Source organism: Kogia breviceps, chromosome 8 (assembly GCF_026419965.1).
Source record: "Kogia breviceps isolate mKogBre1 chromosome 8, mKogBre1 haplotype 1, whole genome shotgun sequence".
In the NCBI taxonomy this organism is placed as follows: domain Eukaryota; kingdom Metazoa; phylum Chordata; class Mammalia; order Artiodactyla; family Physeteridae; genus Kogia; species Kogia breviceps.
This window is the reverse complement of record NC_081317.1, coordinates 21,314,337-21,333,950: the sequence shown is the minus strand read 5'-3', so window position 1 is coordinate 21,333,950 and position 19,614 is coordinate 21,314,337. Positions and strand designations below refer to the sequence as shown.

At 33.9% G+C, this 19,614-nt stretch overlaps 1 protein-coding gene across 8 annotated transcripts in view; it reads right to left on the bottom strand.

The window, feature by feature from the left end:
• The window catches only part of PTBP3 (polypyrimidine tract binding protein 3), a 101,439-nt gene that overhangs the window by 13,239 nt on the left and 68,586 nt on the right, over nucleotides 1-19,614 (bottom strand). For all 8 annotated transcript variants that reach the window (XM_067040947.1, XM_059071556.2, XM_059071557.2 and 5 more), the window contains 3 exons: nucleotides 17,733-17,843; nucleotides 15,927-16,095; nucleotides 2,414-2,491 (listed from right to left, as the gene is read on the bottom strand). In XM_067040947.1, coding sequence (XP_066897048.1) covers nucleotides 2,414-2,491; nucleotides 15,927-16,095; nucleotides 17,733-17,843 — 358 coding nt within the window. The remainder of the gene's footprint in view (nucleotides 1-2,413; nucleotides 2,492-15,926; nucleotides 16,096-17,732; nucleotides 17,844-19,614) is intronic.

Here is a 19,614-nt window from a genome sequence, read left to right as displayed (position 1 = left end):
GTCTTAAAAGCCATTAGGTTTTCCAAAGGGTCTGTAACTACAAGTACTCCTTCTATTTATTTTTTTTTTATTTTTATTTTTTGGTATGCGGGCCTCCCACTGCTGTGGCCTCTCCCGTTGCGGACCACAGGCTCCCGACGCGCAGGCTCAGCGGCCACGGCTCACGGGCCCAGCCGCTCTGTGGCATGTGGGATCTTCCTGGACCGGAGCACGAACCCGCGTCCCCTGCATCAGCAGGCAGACTCTCAACCACTGCGCCACCAGGGAAGCCCCTTTCTATTTCTTGAAATAAATATATTCCAGCACATTTCTCTAAAGTAGATGTTATTTTCATATTGACTTCTACCATAAAACCAGATACATATTTTTGTAAAAAGTCCTTCAGCAGAAGTCACATATATGCATGCTAGGTAGTAATGCATGTTCTAAAATTGGACTGTGGTAATGGCTGCACAACTCTGTAAATTTATTAAAAATCACTGAGTTGCATACCTAAAACAGGTGAATTGTATACATACACCCTGCATGGGGAAAAACCATTTTGTAACCTTGTAAAACATTATTACCATCAAGAACAAATTTATAGAATTCAATATTCTTTTGCAGCAAGAATTTTCAGAGCTCTCTACTCCCCCAGATATTTCAGAACTTCTGAAAGCTCTACAATACTGGAATATTGACACTATATACTATACCTAAAACACTACACTTCCTCAGAAGGTCCCACTATTTGTATTCTCAGCTTAAAAATTATCTAAGATAAAATCTCTAGTTGATATAAAATGAATCAATTCTTTAATTTATTGATTCTTTAAGCTCAAAATTCCTTATAATAGACAGAGTCTGGCCAGTTTATCACAAATCATGTAATTAAATTGCAATATAGTTTACAATCATACTATTCTGCTTGACAATCTAAGGAAAGTTATTACTACCATCATCTTGCTGAATTTTAAAACTGTGCAGATCACTTTCTTAGGGTGGATGCTTTTCCATGAAATCTATACTCAATACTTTTGAGTATACTTTTTGAGTATACTTTTGCATGACCTCTTCCCATGCCCTTGCAACTTTTGAATAACTTCCTTAAGTCTATTATATACCACCAACACTACACCTTAGCTACACTGTAGGATATATACACGTGTGTATGTGTATATGTACATCCCCCTGCTACACCTTAAAAGTCTTATCAACTCAGGAGCCCTCTTTACACATTTTTTCTTCTTCTAAACATCTACTACAGTGTTTTATACATACAGTGTGTAGAAAGAAATAACTAAAATGAGGGAAACCATATATCACTAGCTCCAAATGTATAAAAATTAAACTTTGGGGAGCTTCAAATACATAAAAACAATGTATAATGCCTTCATTTTAATGGGATAGGTAGAATTACTCAATTAAACATACGTTAAGATGTCTTAAAACCATCAAAAACCTAAAACTTAAATGAACCTCAACCTTTTAAATCACTCTTTTCTTTTTAGTTAACTTCATCCTCTCTAGTGAAGAGAGTAGTTAAAATTCACAGAATTAGAAAGGTAGGATACAAAGATTATTGCCAGAAAGCAACTATGTTGCAATTTAAAATAGTTATATTCATAAATCAGCTGGAAGCTGTAAAAAGGTACTGTGTAGACTAGGCTTAACACTAAGCCACTCTTCTTTCTAATCACCAACCTCAAGTGTATTCTTTAAGCACCAGCAATAAAACCATAAAGTATTTTTTTCCTCCTCCTTAAGTTATGATCAAATTCATTTTGTTTACTATTTGGAAAAGAGTCAGAGAGTTATTATCAAAGTATTAACCGATTGCTATCTCTTAATTATTTCTATTACTTAAAGAAAAAAAATATTTTTTTTCTGAAATAAAACAGCATGCATACCCTCTATGGTAATCTTCTAAACCCATTAATCAAAAAAACAAAAAAAGAGGATTTATAAATAAGTTTAACAGTAAATGTTTACTAGTTGAAATGTTTGCTGACTGCATACTAAGTATTAAATCCCATCAAAGGCATTTAAGGACACAAAGATAAATAAGACACAAGTCTGTTTAACATGTAATTGATAAGCTTATAAGCAAGCAGTTCATACATTTTGTATAATAACCAAAAAGGCAAATCAGAGATTATTTAATATAGTCAACCTATAGTTATCTGTGCCAATGGCCAGTATAAATGATGCAGAATATATAAGGGAATTTTGGAGTTGAGAATGGAACCATAGAGAATTATTTATAAACACAAGGAAGCTGTGCATTGTACATGAGCCACTTCCATGATCGGAACACGTAATGCTTTTATTATAAATCCTTCAAATATGGTAGTATATTTCATTTTGATAAGTTCCTGGAAAATATAGACCATCATTAAGAAATCATTTCAAATTCAACTTTAGAGTTAGTCACCTGTAGCTTGAGGAAATCCAATGGCTGGGGCAAATCCAGCAGCCCCTGCATATGGTGAGGAAATTATTCCTGGTGCACCTAATGGGGAAGAGAAGCTAAAATAAATATACTACCTTCTATAAATATGGTGATAGCAATATAAAATGGCTATATGAAGGTGTATTACTGATAAAGAAATTCTGTTACAGAGTAAAGATTTGTTCAACAGGTGATCCTTAATGGTAAGTAAAGAGCCTCTGTCACTTTCAGAGGTCTAATCCCTTTCAACTGGGTTCAAGGTTCAAGAGTACAGCTAAAATATTATTTAATTTTGAGTTATTAATTTGCTACTTAGTTTTAGTTTATTTAGTTTTGTTATTTAAGTTGATATTCTTGTCCTTATTTAGGCATTGTTTCTATGCAAAAATCATCAAATACTTATTAAATTGTACTGTACCTGGGGGGTACTGTGCTGACAAAAAGAAATATGAAATAAAAATCCGTGCCTTTGAGAGGCTTTACAAACTAAAAGTATGAATTACAGGAGATTCACAGGCTAAGGATCTAGGGGTTTAAATACAAATATACTGCAAATGGTCTAAGAAGAAGGGACTGCAAAGGATCACTGTGATTGTTTGAAGGTCTCTTAGGAAGTAAAACTTGAGCTGGACATGCAGTAAGTGAAAAGCAGTGCTTAGTGTGCACTGGATGCTAAACAAAGGCTGGTATTCTCTCTCCTTTTAGAAGCCTGGCGACTGTGAACCATCAACAAAAACAAGAGTTAGTTCCAATGGAGGAGTCAGTACTAGCAGGAAAACAATTTGGTTTGGGACAAGTTAAGGTTGAGGTGATAGTAAGACACTCAAATGGGAATGCCACAAGTGGAAATGAGGGGGCAAACTCAGAATTTCTAACTATTACAACACACAGATTTGTAAATCATCTATATAGAAATAAATGTGAAAGCCATATGAATGAGAGCTCTGCTAAAAAGGGCACAAGGCAAGAATGAAGAAAGCTAAAAATAGAACCTGGGAGTATTAGTACACTTAAGTGGTAGAGGAAGGAAGAGGAACATTCTAAGGAAAAGAGAAAAAGAGAACAACCTTAGAAAGCAAAACAAAACAGTGAATTATAGTCCCTCAGGATCTAGAGACATAGAGTTTTAGGGGAGGGGGCCTTCCATAAAAGTCAAAGAGAGTGAGAAATGTAAAAGGTAAACAATAGTTTTAGAGTAACAGTGAGAAGCTAGACTGTAAGAGTCAAAGGGAAGGTTTTAGAGTTTTTTACCCTAATGGTAGGCTGATATGCATATTTATAGGAAGAAGTATGTAGGCTACATTTTCCAGAGGAGTTAAAACATCATGTAAGTTTATTCTCTTCATTAAAGATAATTATTTAACAGAATTTATTAAATATATAGCTGTGATTAAAATAATTCAAGAAAATACAGTCATTGAGAGACTTCAGGAACAGAGCTAGCAGAGAGAACCAACAATAAATGAAGACACAGAAAATGAGAATAACTGACAGAGTAACTGATGAAATAAGAAGGGAAACATATATATATTGAAAGCACATTAGGAAGCAAGCATTCTTCTAGTGCTGAGGAAGCAATGAATAAAGCAGACAAGAATCTCTGCCCTTGCTAAACTTAAATTCAAGTAGGCTCAAGATCATAGGTAAAATGAAAACAGAAACAGACTCACAGACTTAAGAGAATGAACTTACGGTTACCAGTGGGGAAGGGTGGGGGGGAGGGATAATTAGTGAATTTGGGATTGACATGTACACACTGCTATATTTAAAATGGATAACCAACATGGACCTATTGTATAGCACAGGGAACTCTGCTCAGTATTATGTAACAACCTAAATGGGAAAAGAATTTGAAAAAGAACAGATACATGTATATGTATAACTGAATCATTTTGCTGTACACCGGAAACTAACAAAACATTGTTAATCAACTATACTCCAATATAAAATAAAAAGTTAAAAAAAAGATGATAGGTAAAATGATTCACTTTCATAACAGAAATAACTAAATTTAAGGGATAAAGGAAGACTTATCAGAGAGGCTTCAGTACAGGTATGAGTTATCGTGAAAAATTTACACTAGAAAATTAAACATAGGAAGAGATATGGTAGGGATTCCCTGGTGGCACAGTGGTTAAGAATCCACCTGCCAATGCAGGGGACATGGGTTCGAGCCCTAGTCCAGGAAGATCTCACATGCTATGGAGCAACTAAGCCCATGTGCCACAACTACTGAGCCTGCGCTCTAGAGCCTCCAAGCCACAACTACTGAAGCCCAAGCGCCTAGAGTTCGTGCTCTGCAACAAGAGAAGCCACCGCAATGAGAAGCCTACGGACTGCAACGAAGAGTAGCCTCTGCTCACAGCAACTAGAGAAAGCCCGCACGCAGCAAGGAAGACCCAGCGCAGCCATAAATAAATAAATAAATTTTAAAATAAAGTTTAAAAAAATAAGAAGAGATATGGTAGATTGTATTACTGTTGCCAAGTATTCACTTGACCCTTCCATGTAAGGGTCATGTGACTTGCAGTGTCTCCTGTGGGAGGTGCATACATTTCTACACAACACCCACTGCACTCAGTCATGTGATAGGAACACACGGACAGACAGGACATAAACTGCCTCTATGCAGAAGCTTTAAGAGGCATTATGGGTTTACACCAGCTCTCTTATATTTTTTACTCTCTGCCACAAGAATGCCATGTCTCAAGTGTATTGACACTTTCAGCCTGGGCCCTCCATCAAAAAGACATGTGAAGGAAGTTTGCAAAAGCTGATTCGCAGCTGTTTAAGTGTCAGTCATGTGAGAGGAATAAATGTTAATTGCTGTAAACCACTGAGATTTGTGGGAAGGGCAAGGGACATACTTCTAAAACAAAACAAAGAGACTAATACAAATGGCTTACGGGGTGGGGAGTATGAGGCAGAAGACTTGTAGTAGGTTTTAGAGAAATGAGGAAAATTCTTGCGATAACACTCACTGAACGTTAAATAGCAATAAATGAAAGAATTAGCAAACAATTACCAGGGCCAAATTTTAAATAATTGTTTCCAAGTAAAATATGATTAACAAGAACATTTGTTAATACTCGACAAAAGAATCATTTGTAAAGTTTCTGTAAATTTACATTCCTCAAATAAGCAGAAACAGAAACATTTTAGCAAAGTAACCAGTTAGGCAATGGTTTACACAAACTTTTAAGAAAAAGGTTTAAGATTTGCATAACTAAGAATACATATTTTACATCTGGAAAAGGTACTACCACAACAGCAATTAAGGTAATACAAATGAAGAGATAACATTTTTACCTATGAAATCAGTTTATCAGTGTTATTTATAATAGCAAAGCCCTAAAGAAACAAGGTTAATGTCTACATTGGAGAATTATTATATAAATTATGATGAGTCACTAGACAAAATACAAAGCCATGTAAAATATTACAAAGAGTATGTACTATGTAAAAAAAAGCACAATTAGTTTGTTTTTCAAAAATGTTGGCACAGTAGCAGACTAAATAATACAGACCAACCTTACTGTAGATATGCCCAAAGGAAGAATAAAAAGATCTTAAAAAAAAAAAAAAAAAATCTAAGAGCTAACAAAATGATTAGGAATAAACCAGGCCAAAAACCGAACTCTGTGAAACAGGTAGGTTTTATCAGCCTCATGTGTAATAAACAAGATGCAAATCCCAGGGTCAGCCCAAGGAAGGAAGTCAACAGACCTCCACGGCATTAATCTAGAAGTGTAAGACTAAACTAACCCACCCCATTACCTACTCCTTCTACCTTCAGAAGACTGCAAGGAAAGTTGCCTTGGTGTCTAACAGAGAAGAGACAAAAAACTTCCTGAAAAGTTAAAAAAGCAAGCTCTCATGCAATTTGCAGCCCAAATTTACATTTCTTAGGAGTTCAAGGGAAAATTAATAAAATTATGGATTTAGATTGAAACAGTCCCAAACACAGATCCTTTACTGCTGCAGACAAGCAAATTCTTTCTGGAGGAACATACCATCTTGATACTAAGCCTCAAAGAACTCTCACAATTCCCCAAGTAAAATGAGTAACTCAAAAAGAAAAAAAGAAAGTAGAAAAAGAAATATCTAATTGCAGAAAAGTAATTGCAAAGATTTCAGACATTGGAATTATCAGATTTGATTTGATTTGATTTTAAATAGTATGTTTGAAGAAATAAAAGCCATGCTGAAAAATATCTGTAGGGAAGATACTTAAAAAAAAAAAAAAGAACCAAGTATCAATAAAATTTCTAGAAGTAAAAAGCACAATTACTGAAATCTAAAATTATCAGACAAATTTAACAACAGATTAGACAAAGGTGAAGAAACCATTAGTAAAATGAAAGTCCCTAAGGAATTATTTAGGATGCAGCTCAGAGAGATAAAGAAATAGAAAATATGAAAGAAAGTTTGAGATACTCAGAGTAAGAAAGTATAACAGGTCTAATCAAAATTCCAGAAAGTAAGAAAAGAAACAGTGTAAAGGAGAAATATATGAGAAGATCATTTCTAAAACCAGTAAAAGACAACAATCCACCAAATCAAGAAGCTTTTTGAGCTCCAGTTAGAAAAAATAAATCCTTAAACAGACACATCATACTGAAACTATAGACAGCAAAGATGAAAAAAAAATCTAAAGAATAGACAGAGAGAAAACAGCAGTAATTAGGTTGACAGCTGACCTTCCAAGAACAACAATGAAAACCAGACTACTGTGTACTGATTTCTCTAATACACGGAAAAAAACCCCAAACCTGTCAACCTGGAACTCAATATATCTTTTAAAACTGACAACAAAATAAAGACATTTCTGGGGAAATGAACACTTCAAACATGTTAACACAGACCTTCCCCTTAAGTGAATACTAAAGGATATCCTTCTGGCAGAAGGTAAGCAATCTCAGATGGCATATCTGAGTTGCAAGAAGAAATGAAAGGCCTTAAGAGAGTTATATATGGCTTAATCTAAATGAATATTGATTGTATAAAATAATACTAACAAATTGAAATGTTAAAATCTAAAAAGTTTTAAACATAACAATATCTTGAGTTAGGAGGAGGTAAGAGAAGGTAAAAGGAGTTAAAGTGTCCTAAAGTTCTTGTATCATATAAGAAAAGATTACAGGTATCGATTAACTCTATATTTTGGTAAAATATGCAAGTTAAAAATCCTAGATGAAAATATAAAACAGTGTTAAACTTCGAAAACAGTACTGGGAAAAAACAAATAATAAATAAACATTAATTCAACAAATATTTTTTGTGTCTATTTTGTGTCAGGCACAAATATCAGCAAACTAAGTAGAGAAGAAAAAAACTACCTTGGTGAAGCTTATTTCGACTGATGAAAACAGAATTAAACATAAACACAGTAAATAAGTTAACTGCATACGTAAGAAGGTGATAAATACTACTAAAAAAATAGAACAGGAAGAATCAGGAGTACTGAGGGAAGTCTGGTCGGGGTAGCTCAAAGAAGGCAGCAGGAGCAAAATCTGAGGGTATCTGGGAGAAAAGCCCTCCAGGAAGAGGGAATAACTAGTGGAACAATCTGGAGGTGGGAACATACCTAACATGTTTTAGAGGGATGTCAGTTTGGTGGGCAAAAGGAACAAGGGGAGAACATCAAAGGTGCTATATGTCAAAAGAGTAAAACTGGAGTGGATGGTATAGGGCTTGCAATCCAATGTAAGGATGTGGGCATTTAATACTCTGAAAGAAATGGGAGCCTTTGGAGGGTTGTCAGCATTAGACTGAAATGATATGACTTATTTCTCTTTTCTAATTTACATACAATAAACTGTACAAGTACAAAAGGCCACTGATCTGCTTTCTGTCACTAAAGATTAGTTTGCATTTTATAGAATTATATATAAACAGAATCATATACCAGTTGTTCTTTTTTATATGGTTTCTTTCATTCATAATAATGTTTTGTCTGGCTTCTTTCATTCAACATAATCCTGTTGTCCTTAACAATTTATTCCTTTTTATTGCTGAATAGTATTTCATCACATTGATAAACTACATTTTGTTTATCCATTCACCTGTAATAGAATATTTCCAGATTTTGGCCATTACAAATAGAATTGCTACGAACGTTTGCATACAGGTATTTGTGTGGACACTAACTTCTTCACTTCTCTTGGGTAAATGACTAGGTTATATTGTAGGTGCACATTTAACTTAAGTAACTGGCAAACTCTTTACCAAAGAATTTCCTGAATTTTACATTGCCATCAATACAGTATGCTAGTAAAAGATGCTCCATATCCTTGGTACAGGAAACTTTTTTAACTCTAGCTATTCTAATGGGTATGTAATAATATCTTACAGTAATTTAATTTCCATTTCCCTGATGACTAGAGATGTTGAGCACCTTTTCATGTGTTTACTGCCATTCATATACCATTTTTCGTAAAATATCTTGTCAAATCTTTTGGCAATTTTTTAATAGTTGTTTTCTTATTACCAAGCTGTAAGAGTTCTTTATATAACTTGATATAACGAATTTGTCTTACATATATGTGTTGCAAATATTTTCTTCAAGTCTATAGCTTACCTTTTGGTTTTCTTGATGATACCTTTCAATCAGTGAAACTTTTAAATGTTGATGTGTGTACAATATATAAATTATTTCCTTTTATGGTTTGTGCTTTTTGCGTTTTACCTAAGAAACTTTTGCATATCCCAAGGTTACAAAGATTTTCTAAGTTTTTGTTTTTAATATAAGATTTATTTATTTGTTTGTTTTGTTTTGGCCGTGCCACACAGCATGGCATGTGGGATCTTAGTTCCCTGAACAGGGATCGAACCCATGCCCCCTGCAGTGGAAGCTTGGAGTCTTAACCAGTGGACCACCAGGGAAGTCCCCTCTCCTATGTTTTATTCCGGGAGTTTTATAGGTTTAAGTTTTACATATAGGTCTAAGATCCATTTCAAGTCAATGTGTCAGTATGGTGTGAGATACGGATCAATGTTTATTTTTTTTCCAATATGGATAGCCACCTGTCCAAAAACTACTTGTTGAAAGATTTTCCTTTCCCTATTGAATTTTTACACTGGCAATTTTGCTCAAAATCAACTGGCAATTTTGCACAAAATCAACTCACTACATATATGTGGGTCGATTTCTAGACTCTATATGTTGCTCCATTAATTTATCTAACCTTTCAACACTATCAAACTGGTTTGACTACTGCAGCTTTATATTAAGCCTTGCATTTATTTCCCTTTCACTATTTTAGATACTTTTCCATTTCTATGCAAATATTGGAAGTTCAGTGCATCTTACTAAAGTAAGAGAAAAGTTAATTAGAGTAGTTAGAGAAAGAAATAAGAGTTTATCAAGGTTGCTGAATATGAAATCAAGAAACAACAACACTGCATTTGTATATTAGCAACAGTTTAAAAACCAAATAACAGTGATGGCTAAAACTTACAGGGCACCATTCTAAGCTCTTTATGTATATTAGCACATTTAATATTCATCACAACTCTTACCTGTTAAGTACTATTATTATGTTCATTTCACATATAAAGAGACAAAAGTACAGAGCAGTTAAGCAATTTGCCCAAAGTTACATGGATCATAAAGATTGGTCTAGAATTAGAATCTAAAAAGTATGGTTCTTAGTAATAATTCTAACAAAATATATGCAAACCTTTATGGGGAAAAGTCACCAAACTTTACTCAAAGACACTAAAGAATATACAAATGAATGGAGATATGTACAATATTCAAAGACTGGAAGACTCTATTGTAAAGATGTCGATTATCTTCTAAGTGATTTATAAAGTCAATATAATCCAATCAAAACCCTAATAGTGCTTTTTTTCCTCTTTGAGGACTTGAAAAGCTGATCCTAAAATTCCTAAGTGTAAATGGTCAAGAATTGCGAAGATACTCTTAAAGAATAAGTAAAGAGACTTAACTCTATCAGATATTGAGACTTGTGGTAATGACAAAAAGAAAGACAAATAAATAGAGCAATGGAACAATGCTCAGAAAACTACTCATGCATATATTAACCTCAAGTTAATGGTATGTGTTAATTCTGAAACTACTTTTTGTGTATTATAGGATTGAGCAAATAAGTAAATATGTTGAGGCTAATGGAAACTAGATTTCTCATTCTTGAAGAAGGGAATCACCCATATGAAAAAAAGGGTGCTGAATTGGAATTGGAGTTATCAGTTAAAACTTGTGGTTTTTTTAAACACAAACACACACATGCACACACACAGAGAAATATATTTATGAAGTACACATACACATATATCCTTGTCATGTCCATTTAAAGTTCCTAGAAGCAGTGACACACTATTAGCAATAAGCACATATAATGCCTTGATATTGTTCCTTTGCTTCTAAAAGGAACCAGGGCTCATTGGAGTAAGGGCTGACTGCAGTGTTAAGGCAGGGAAAGTGAAGAAGATCTGAAATATCTTCTGCCAGAAAGTAAGGAAGTGCGATATGTCAAAAGGCCACAGAAGCTAGTGTGAAAGGGCTCCCACTGGCCAAATCTGGGAGACTTTGAACATAAGATGAAAAATGATACTATGAAATTATTACCCATAGAATAAAATAACAACCTACAAGTTCATACTAACATGAAAAAATAAATGCAATGAATAGTAAATAAGCCACAGAGAGCTAAATGCACTGTATAATGAATACAGACAGCAATATTTTACTAAAACTGTGTAATGTGATAAATATCACTACATCTGAATCATATTATAATATTTAAATACATCAAAGTAGCACATTATAAACCTTAAATTCACACGAATTTATGTAATAAAAATGAATGAATGAATGAATGGAGTGTTGTTAAGAAAAAAGTTCTTTATAATAAAATCCCAGCTAATAAATGAGAAGGAATGACAGAAATAGCAAATCACCAATATAGCAACAACTACCACAGTAACAACTAATTTAAGCAATGGATGTTAAAACTAAAGGGTGAAAAGTCATAAGAAACAGGCTATTTTTATAGTCTCAACATATCCTCCTTATAAGGATATGTTGTTAATTACAAAGAGAAAAACAATAACTTTACAGGGAAGAAACTTGGCAGAAACCATCTTAAGTGATCAAGGTTAATATCACCAGGAACACGATAAACTGGCATTATGTGTCTCCTGATGTTATGGAATGAGAAAGACACAACATTATTTCAGCTAAAAAACCAGACAGCATGTTGGGAGAAATTCTATTATATACCCAACCCTGAACTCTTCTAAAATTTTAAAGGTCATAAAAGACAAAGAATGAGGAAATGTTCCAAATTAAAGGACTCCCAAGAGACACGACTAATAAATTAACCTGATACTGAGAAAAATTTTCGTCATGAAGAACATTATTTTCACAACTGGCAAAAATTTTTAAAGGTCTACGGATTAGATAATAGTATGGTGTGGGGCTTCCCTGGTGGCGCAGTGGTTGGGAGTCCGCCTGCCGATGCAGGGTACGTGGGTTCGTGCCCCTGTCCGAGAGGATCCCACATGCCGCGGAACGGCTGGGCCTGAGCGTCCGGAGCCTGTGCTCCGCAACAGGAGAGGCCACAGCAGTGAGAGGCCCGTGTAACGCAAAAAAAAAAAAAAAAAAAAAAAAAAAAAAAGAGTATTGTGTGAATGTTAATTTCCTGATTTTGATAATGGTATTTAGGTAAGAATGTCCTTGTTTCTAGATAATATACAGTGAGTATTTAAAAGGGACACCATGCCTGCAACTTATTCTCCAATGACTCAGAGGAAAAAAACAACACACACACACACACACACACACACACACACACAAACACAGAGATGATAAAGTAAATGTGGCATGATGTTAATAACTGGGGAATCTGAAGGATATAAGGGAATTCTTTGAACTATTCTTGCAACTTAAAGTATTTCAATAAAAAGTTACTAAAATACTATCAACTTTAAAATATAAGTATTTATCTTTATAATGTCAAAGTAATACAGGATTTCTTAAACATGACACAAAAACACAAATATAAAGGAAATGGCAAATAAATTTGACTACATAAAAATACCATGGAGAGAATGAACCAATAAGCCAAAACTGAGAGAAATTATTTGCAACACATAATACCAACAAAGGACTAGTGTCTAAGATATATAAAGAATTCCCACAAATAAACAAGAAAAGACAAGAAACCAAACACAAAAACAGACAAAAGAACTAACAGAAAATTCATAAAGGAGAATGGCCAATAAATTAAAGTAAGTTCAACCTCACTGGTAATCAAGAAAATTTCACAGCAGCACTGTTCATAATAGCCTCAAACTAAAACAACCCAAATGTCTATCAACAGTAAAATAGATAAACAAACTGTGGTATATTCATACAATGGGAATCTATACACTTGACAGTATTGACAATGAATAAGCGATAGCCATGTATGTGAACGTGGCTGAATCACAAACGAAAACCAACAGTATGATTCCATTTAGATAAAGTTCTAAATATAGGAGAAAAAATTTTTTAAAATTAGCACTTAGGGCTGCATAATAAGTAGTAAAAAAACCAAACCAAACCACAGGGGAAAAGCAGAAAAGCAAAAGCATGACTATCATAAAAAATTTGAGACTACAGTATCTTGGAGCAGGGAGAGTGGAAACACAATAAATGAGAGTGGTACAAATAATGCTTCATCAGTATGTGTAAACATTTTATTTCCTAATCTGGGTAGCAATTACATGGATATTTAAAACTGTATTCACATGTTTTACAAGCTTTTCTATAGGTATAATATAGATCTCTAAAAAGAGGGACAAAATGCTCACAACTTAGCCCTAAGACCTTTAAATGGTAATCTTTAAAAGAAAGAAAAGAAAGAACAGCCAGTAAGTAAGGTAAGGAAAAAAGTCATGGAAGTGTGGTGTTTCTGAAGCCAAGAGAAAAAAAAGAGGGAACAGTGAACTGTTCAAATATTTGTGAGAGGAAAAGTAAACTTTCGCACAACACATAAAAAAGTACTGTTCTCTGTTTGATGAATTATTTATCTTAGAATGTAGACACTACTCTGCAACGACAAAGGATTTATTAATACAATAAAAAAAAAAGGATGGTAACATTCTGATTACTTTATATTCAGAAACCAAAATTTTTAATTGTATTTTTAAAATGTCCTCCTTCCACAATGCAGAACATTAATTATACCATGGAAGCCCAACTGTATAAAACACAAAAATTTGGTCAGCCTAAAACAGAAACTTTAACAATTTAGGAACATGATCTGAACAATCCACTTGACATTTTCAGTTATAAATAACAAAAAGCTTTTACATTAAATTTACCATCTGTTTTCTAGAAAATTTTGGACAACAATTTGGCTAAGGATTCTTTTTTCTCACCTATAAAATGAAGATAAACTAAATATCACTTAAAGTCTCAACTAATATTTTATGGTGTCACCTGGGAAAGAAAAATCAATCACGGTAATAAAATTAAAATACTTTATCTAAATAATAAATCACACAGAGTTGCAAAACCAAAAAGTATATTAACCTAATGATATATCCAAGTAGGCTCTCCAGTACTTTTCCCTTTATATAAAGGTTTATTTTAAAAGTTTAAATTATTGAGAACTAATTTTAAATAAAAGGAAGCTCTCCAAAGTAACATTTACATGAGTAATGCAGAAGACTACTTTTATTAGTGCAAAAATGCAACTTCACACAAACTTAGGGTTAAGATGAAAAGTTCTGATGTTTAAAAAACAAAGACAAAAAATTGTAAATCCTCTTCTTTGAATAAAGGAAGAACATACTACTAATTTAGGTCCTTGTTTTAAAGTATCAGTACTTAAAAATGGAAAAGTATTTCTCTCAAGACCACTTACACCAGTATTTTGCTGGTTATATTGGGCTGGCCAAAAGGTTCGCTCGGTTTTTTTCTTTAAGATGACTTTAGTAGCACTTAGTTGTCTTTAACTTCATTTGAAACAGTTTTGTTAGACTGTATTGTGACAGCTGTCAGATCACCGTGCATTTAAAAATAAACTTATCAAAATTGGTCAATATCTGTGTAGCCATTTTAATATTGAAGATGGAAGAAAAAAAGCAACATTTTCAGCATATTATACTTTATTATTTCAAGAAAGGTAAAAAACGCAACTGAAACACACAAAAAGATTTGTGCAGTGTATGGAGAAGGTGTTGTGACCGATCAAACATGTCAAAAGTGGTTTGCAAAGTTTCGTGCTGGACATTTCTTGCTGGACGATGCTCCACAGTTGGGTAGACCAGTTGAGTTGAGAGCGATCAAATTGAGACATTAATTGAGAACAATCAATGTTATACCATGTGCGAGATAGCCGACATACTCACAATATCCGAATCAAGCACTGAAAATCATTTGCACCAGCTAGGTTATGTTTATTGCTTTGATGTTAGGGTTCCGCATAAGCGAAAAAAACCTTCTTGACCGTATTTCCGCATGTGATTTTCTACTTAAACGTAATGAAAACGTTTTGTTTTCAAAACAAACTGTGACAGATGATGAAAAGTGGACATTGTACAATAATGTGAAATGAAAGAGATTGTGGGGCAAGCGAAATGAACCACCACCAACCACACCAAAGGCTAGTCTTCATCCAAAAAAGGGGATGTTGTGTATATGGTGGGACTGGAAGGGAGTCCTCTATTTTAATTAGCTCCTTCCGGAAAACCAAAGGATTATCTCCAACAAGTACTGCTCCCAATTAGACCAACTGAAAGCAGCACTCGATAAAAAGCGTCCAGAATTAGTCAGTAGAAAATGTGTAATCTTCCATCAGGATAACATAAGACCACATGTTTCTTTGATGACCACACAAAAACTGTTACAGCTTGGCTGGGAAGTTCTGATTCACCTGCTGTATTCACCAGACATTGTACCTTCGGATTTCCATTTATTTCAGTCTTTACAAAATTCTCTTAATGGAAAAAATTTCCATTTCCCGGAAGACTGTAAAAGGCACCTGGAACAGTTCTTTGCTCAGAAAGATAAAAAGTTTTGGGAAGATGGAATTATGAAGTTGCCTGAAAAATGGCAGAAGGTAGTGGAACAAAAGGGTGAATATGTTGTTTAATAAAGTTTTTGGTGAAAATGACAAATGTGTCTTTTATTTGTACTTAGAAACCAAAGGAACTTTTTGGCCAACCCTATAAATCAACTTTTTTAAACCAGTGGTAATATATAAGACTATTAATTTCAAGCAAATGGTTGTATGGTTTATAAAGAACAAGTAATATTAATGTTAGAAAATAAATTCAATTTCAGCTATCCACTTGTTTTTGCCAACTAATCTACTAATATTAAGATGCAATTAATGAACACAGTTTTGTTCCATGATTCTCGCTTTTCTTTAGAAATCCTGAGAGACTCCAAGAAGAAACCACCTGACATATATGGATTAATAAATGAAACTTTTAACTTCAGAAAGCTTGTTCTGTGACCCAAAATAGAACTACTCACCAAACGCCATAGGGGGTTCAAGGGATGGCTGGCCATCACCAGTAGGAAGGTCTAAGCGAGTGAAGTCTCTGCTTTTGTCATTATTATATTTCACATTAAGGCTGGTAAGCTTGGAGAAGTCAATACGCAGAGTGCAGCATGCATTATAGATATTCTGGCCATCCAGAGCCTAAAGCATGTAAGAAAGGGACTGATGTTTTGCAAGATAATAACAATAATAAATCAAGTAGCCTCTACTTTGACAGAGTGGCAATCAGGCATAAAGCAAAGAGGACTAAACTAAAAGCCAAAGACCGGTGTTTACTTTCACCTCTGTCACTAACTGTGTGAGCCTAAGAGAGAAAAACAAATGGAAGAGGAGAAATGTATAAGCTTAGAAAACTATTATACATTACTGTACATTGTACTAATTATTATGATTATTTTTTAAATGTTTAAAGATATTTAAATTTTACATTTCATCTTAATTCATTTTAATGTAATTTATATAGGTTAAGATGAAATAAAGCCTTTGTAAATGGTACCTGTCAGAACCACAATAAGTGAAATATTATCTACCACTTACTGTTTTTCTTGTAAGTTTATTTTCTTTGAGTAATAAACTTGAGGGAAGTTTTGAGTCAGATCAGATATAAGACCAAAAATCAGCAATCCCTCTTTGAAAATAATAGACTTGGGCTTCCCTGGTGGCGCAGCGGTTGAGAGTCCGCCTGCCGATGCAGGGGACACGGGTTCGTGCCCTCGTCCGGGAAGATCCCACGTGCCGCGGAGCTGCTGAGCCACGGCTGCTGAGCCTGTGCATCCGGAGCCTGTGCTCCGCAGCGGGAGAGGCCGCAACAGTGAGAGGCCCGCGTACCGCAAAAAAAATAAATAATAATAAAAAAAAAAAAATAGACTTACCAAAGGGATATTTATAGCTACTTATGACTTCCACAAACACTTCAATTTATAAAAACAGATACCAGAAACCAAAACATAAAAATATCAATAAAACAAAAAAACATACAATTATACAAAAACCCCTGACTTATCATAATAGTTATTGACCAGGATGCCATCATAAAGGTACAAAATAATATATGTGGGTAGAGGGTACAGCAAATATAAATGTTATTCCTAATCAAGAGCTAGACACTTTGTGATATACAAAAGTACTATAAACCTTAGTCCCTATCTTTGGAAAAAAATCAGAAATAATTCAGATACCAATACAAGATAGAATTAGAGTTAGGGATAGATCTCAATAGGAGATGGGTCAAACGTAACCAAACTGAATGTGAAGTTTTACATCCTATCAAAAGTCAAGCACTCATGTACTAACAAGAATATGAATTGAAGGCGGCATATATCCTAAGATTTAATGTCTTTAGCAATTTAGAGCTCAATGAAATTCAACAGTGAATATGGTTGCAAAAATATTGAAATCAATCAATCTTTGGCTCACTTAATATAAGTATATGAGGCACTAGGGTAAAGATAATCCTACTTTACTAGTCAGATTATACCAGGAGTACTGTGCTCAACTCTAGACTTTAAATATGACAAACAGAAATGATTCCCAGAAATCTGAGAAATGATAGGTGATTTGAAACCATTTCATATGAAGAAAGAAGTAATTTTTAGACTATAAGAAGAGCATATGGAACAGTACTTTTAAAAATGGTAAATTTCAATATGTATATTTTATTACAATTTTCAAAAAAAAAACATGGTAAACTACAGCAAAGGAGAAGACATGATGGCTTTCTTTGGTATCACTGAAGTGACTGATTAACAATTGAAAAATGAAAAAAAGATCATAATTACCATTTTGGCATAATGTGCATTCAATGGGTCAGCATACTGAAGCAAGGCTTGAAACTGATTATTCTTTGTAAAGGTGATAATCTTTAAGACTGTGCCAAATTTAGAAAATATCTGGAAAAAAGTTCACATTAGGTTAAATTTAAGGGAAAAACTTGCTAACATATATTTATAAATACAACTTGATTCATGAATCCCAGTTTTAAATGAAAATAATTTCCTCTATTAAAACTATTGGTACCAAAATTACTTCAATCAAGCCTAAGATGTTCATGTTTCAACACTCATGCATGGCTTAAAACAGTGCCTGACACATAACAGGCACTAAATATTTAACCTATTTTATAGCATGTCATAAATGGCACAATACTGAATCAGGAGGTTACAACAGGACTTAATTAATGCTATGAGATGTTGGTGTTACAAAGCATATACCTGGAAGTGGAAGAGTCATACAGATCAACTATTTCAGCCTGAGAATCAGCAACTAGTTCTTGAAATTTTTATAGACAGGAAAAGTACAACATATTCAACAAAATGAACAACAAAATGTTCAATGCTCTATTAATTCATCAAATACTCATAGAGCACTGTTCTAAGCTCTAGAAAGTCAGCAGTGAACAAAACAGTAGTAGCAAGAGTCTCAATACGGGCTCATCAATTTTAAACAATAGTACCATACTAATGTTAATAATAGGGGAAACTGTGTATGTCTGTGGCAGTAAGGAGATATATATATTCTGCTCAAGATTTTTGTGAACTAAAAATGCTCTAAAGAATTCTAGTAAAAAACAAAATGTGAAACAGGAAAAAAAAAAACGTAAAAAAGGCAGAAAGAGAAGGGGGAAGAAACAACAAACAAGTAGGAAACAGTTACCAACCTGGTAGACATAAGTCCAACTATATAAAAAAATCACTTTAAATATGAATGTTCTAAATATGCTAATTAAAATATATACTTGTCAGAGTGGGCTTTTTAAAAAGCACAAACAAAACCCACCTCCAGGTTATTCATGAGAAACCCACTCCCACTTTAAATATAAAGACTCAAGCTAAAGGGAGAGAAAGATACACCATGCTAACACTAATTTTTAGGAAAAGCTGGTACAGCCATATTAATTTTAGACAAAGCTGACTTTTGAAGAAAAATTATCAGGGATAAAGAGGGAGGGTATATAATAATAATAGGGGTCATTTATCCAAGAAGACATAACAACCCTTAATATGTATGTGCTTAATGAAAAAGAATCAAAATACTTGAGAAAAAAAGCTGCTGGACTATAAAAACCCTATTGTAGCTGGAGACTTTAACACCGCTCTATCACTAATTGACAGATCCAGAAGTCAGAAAATCAGTAAGGATATAGCTGAACTGAATAGCATCATCAATCAACTGGATCTAATTGACATTTATAGAACAGTGCATGCAATAATAGAATACACACTGAATTTTGCATGAAACATTGACCAAGATAGACACATTCTGAGCCATAAAACACACTTTAACAAATTTAAAATAATAGAAATCATGCAGTGTATATTCTCAAACAATTATAGATTTAAACTAAAAATCAATAACAGAAAAAAATACCTGGAAAATCTTCAAAGAAAGAAAAGAAAGAAACGAGCCTCTGCTCTCATAAGGAAAGACAGGCGATAAACAAATAAGCCAATAAATAACAATGTCTGGTCATAGAAAAGTGTTTTGTTTTAAAAATAAAAGGGAAAGGGATGAGAGTGAACTGCAATGCAAGTTGGGAAGGGGCAAGGGTGCTCAAGGAAGGCGTCTCTAAAGAGTCTTTAGAGAAGCAGAATAAACAGAGTTGGAGGAAGGTTTCCTGACAGACCCCTGGTTACCAATGCTCTTTCAACACTTGTTATACTT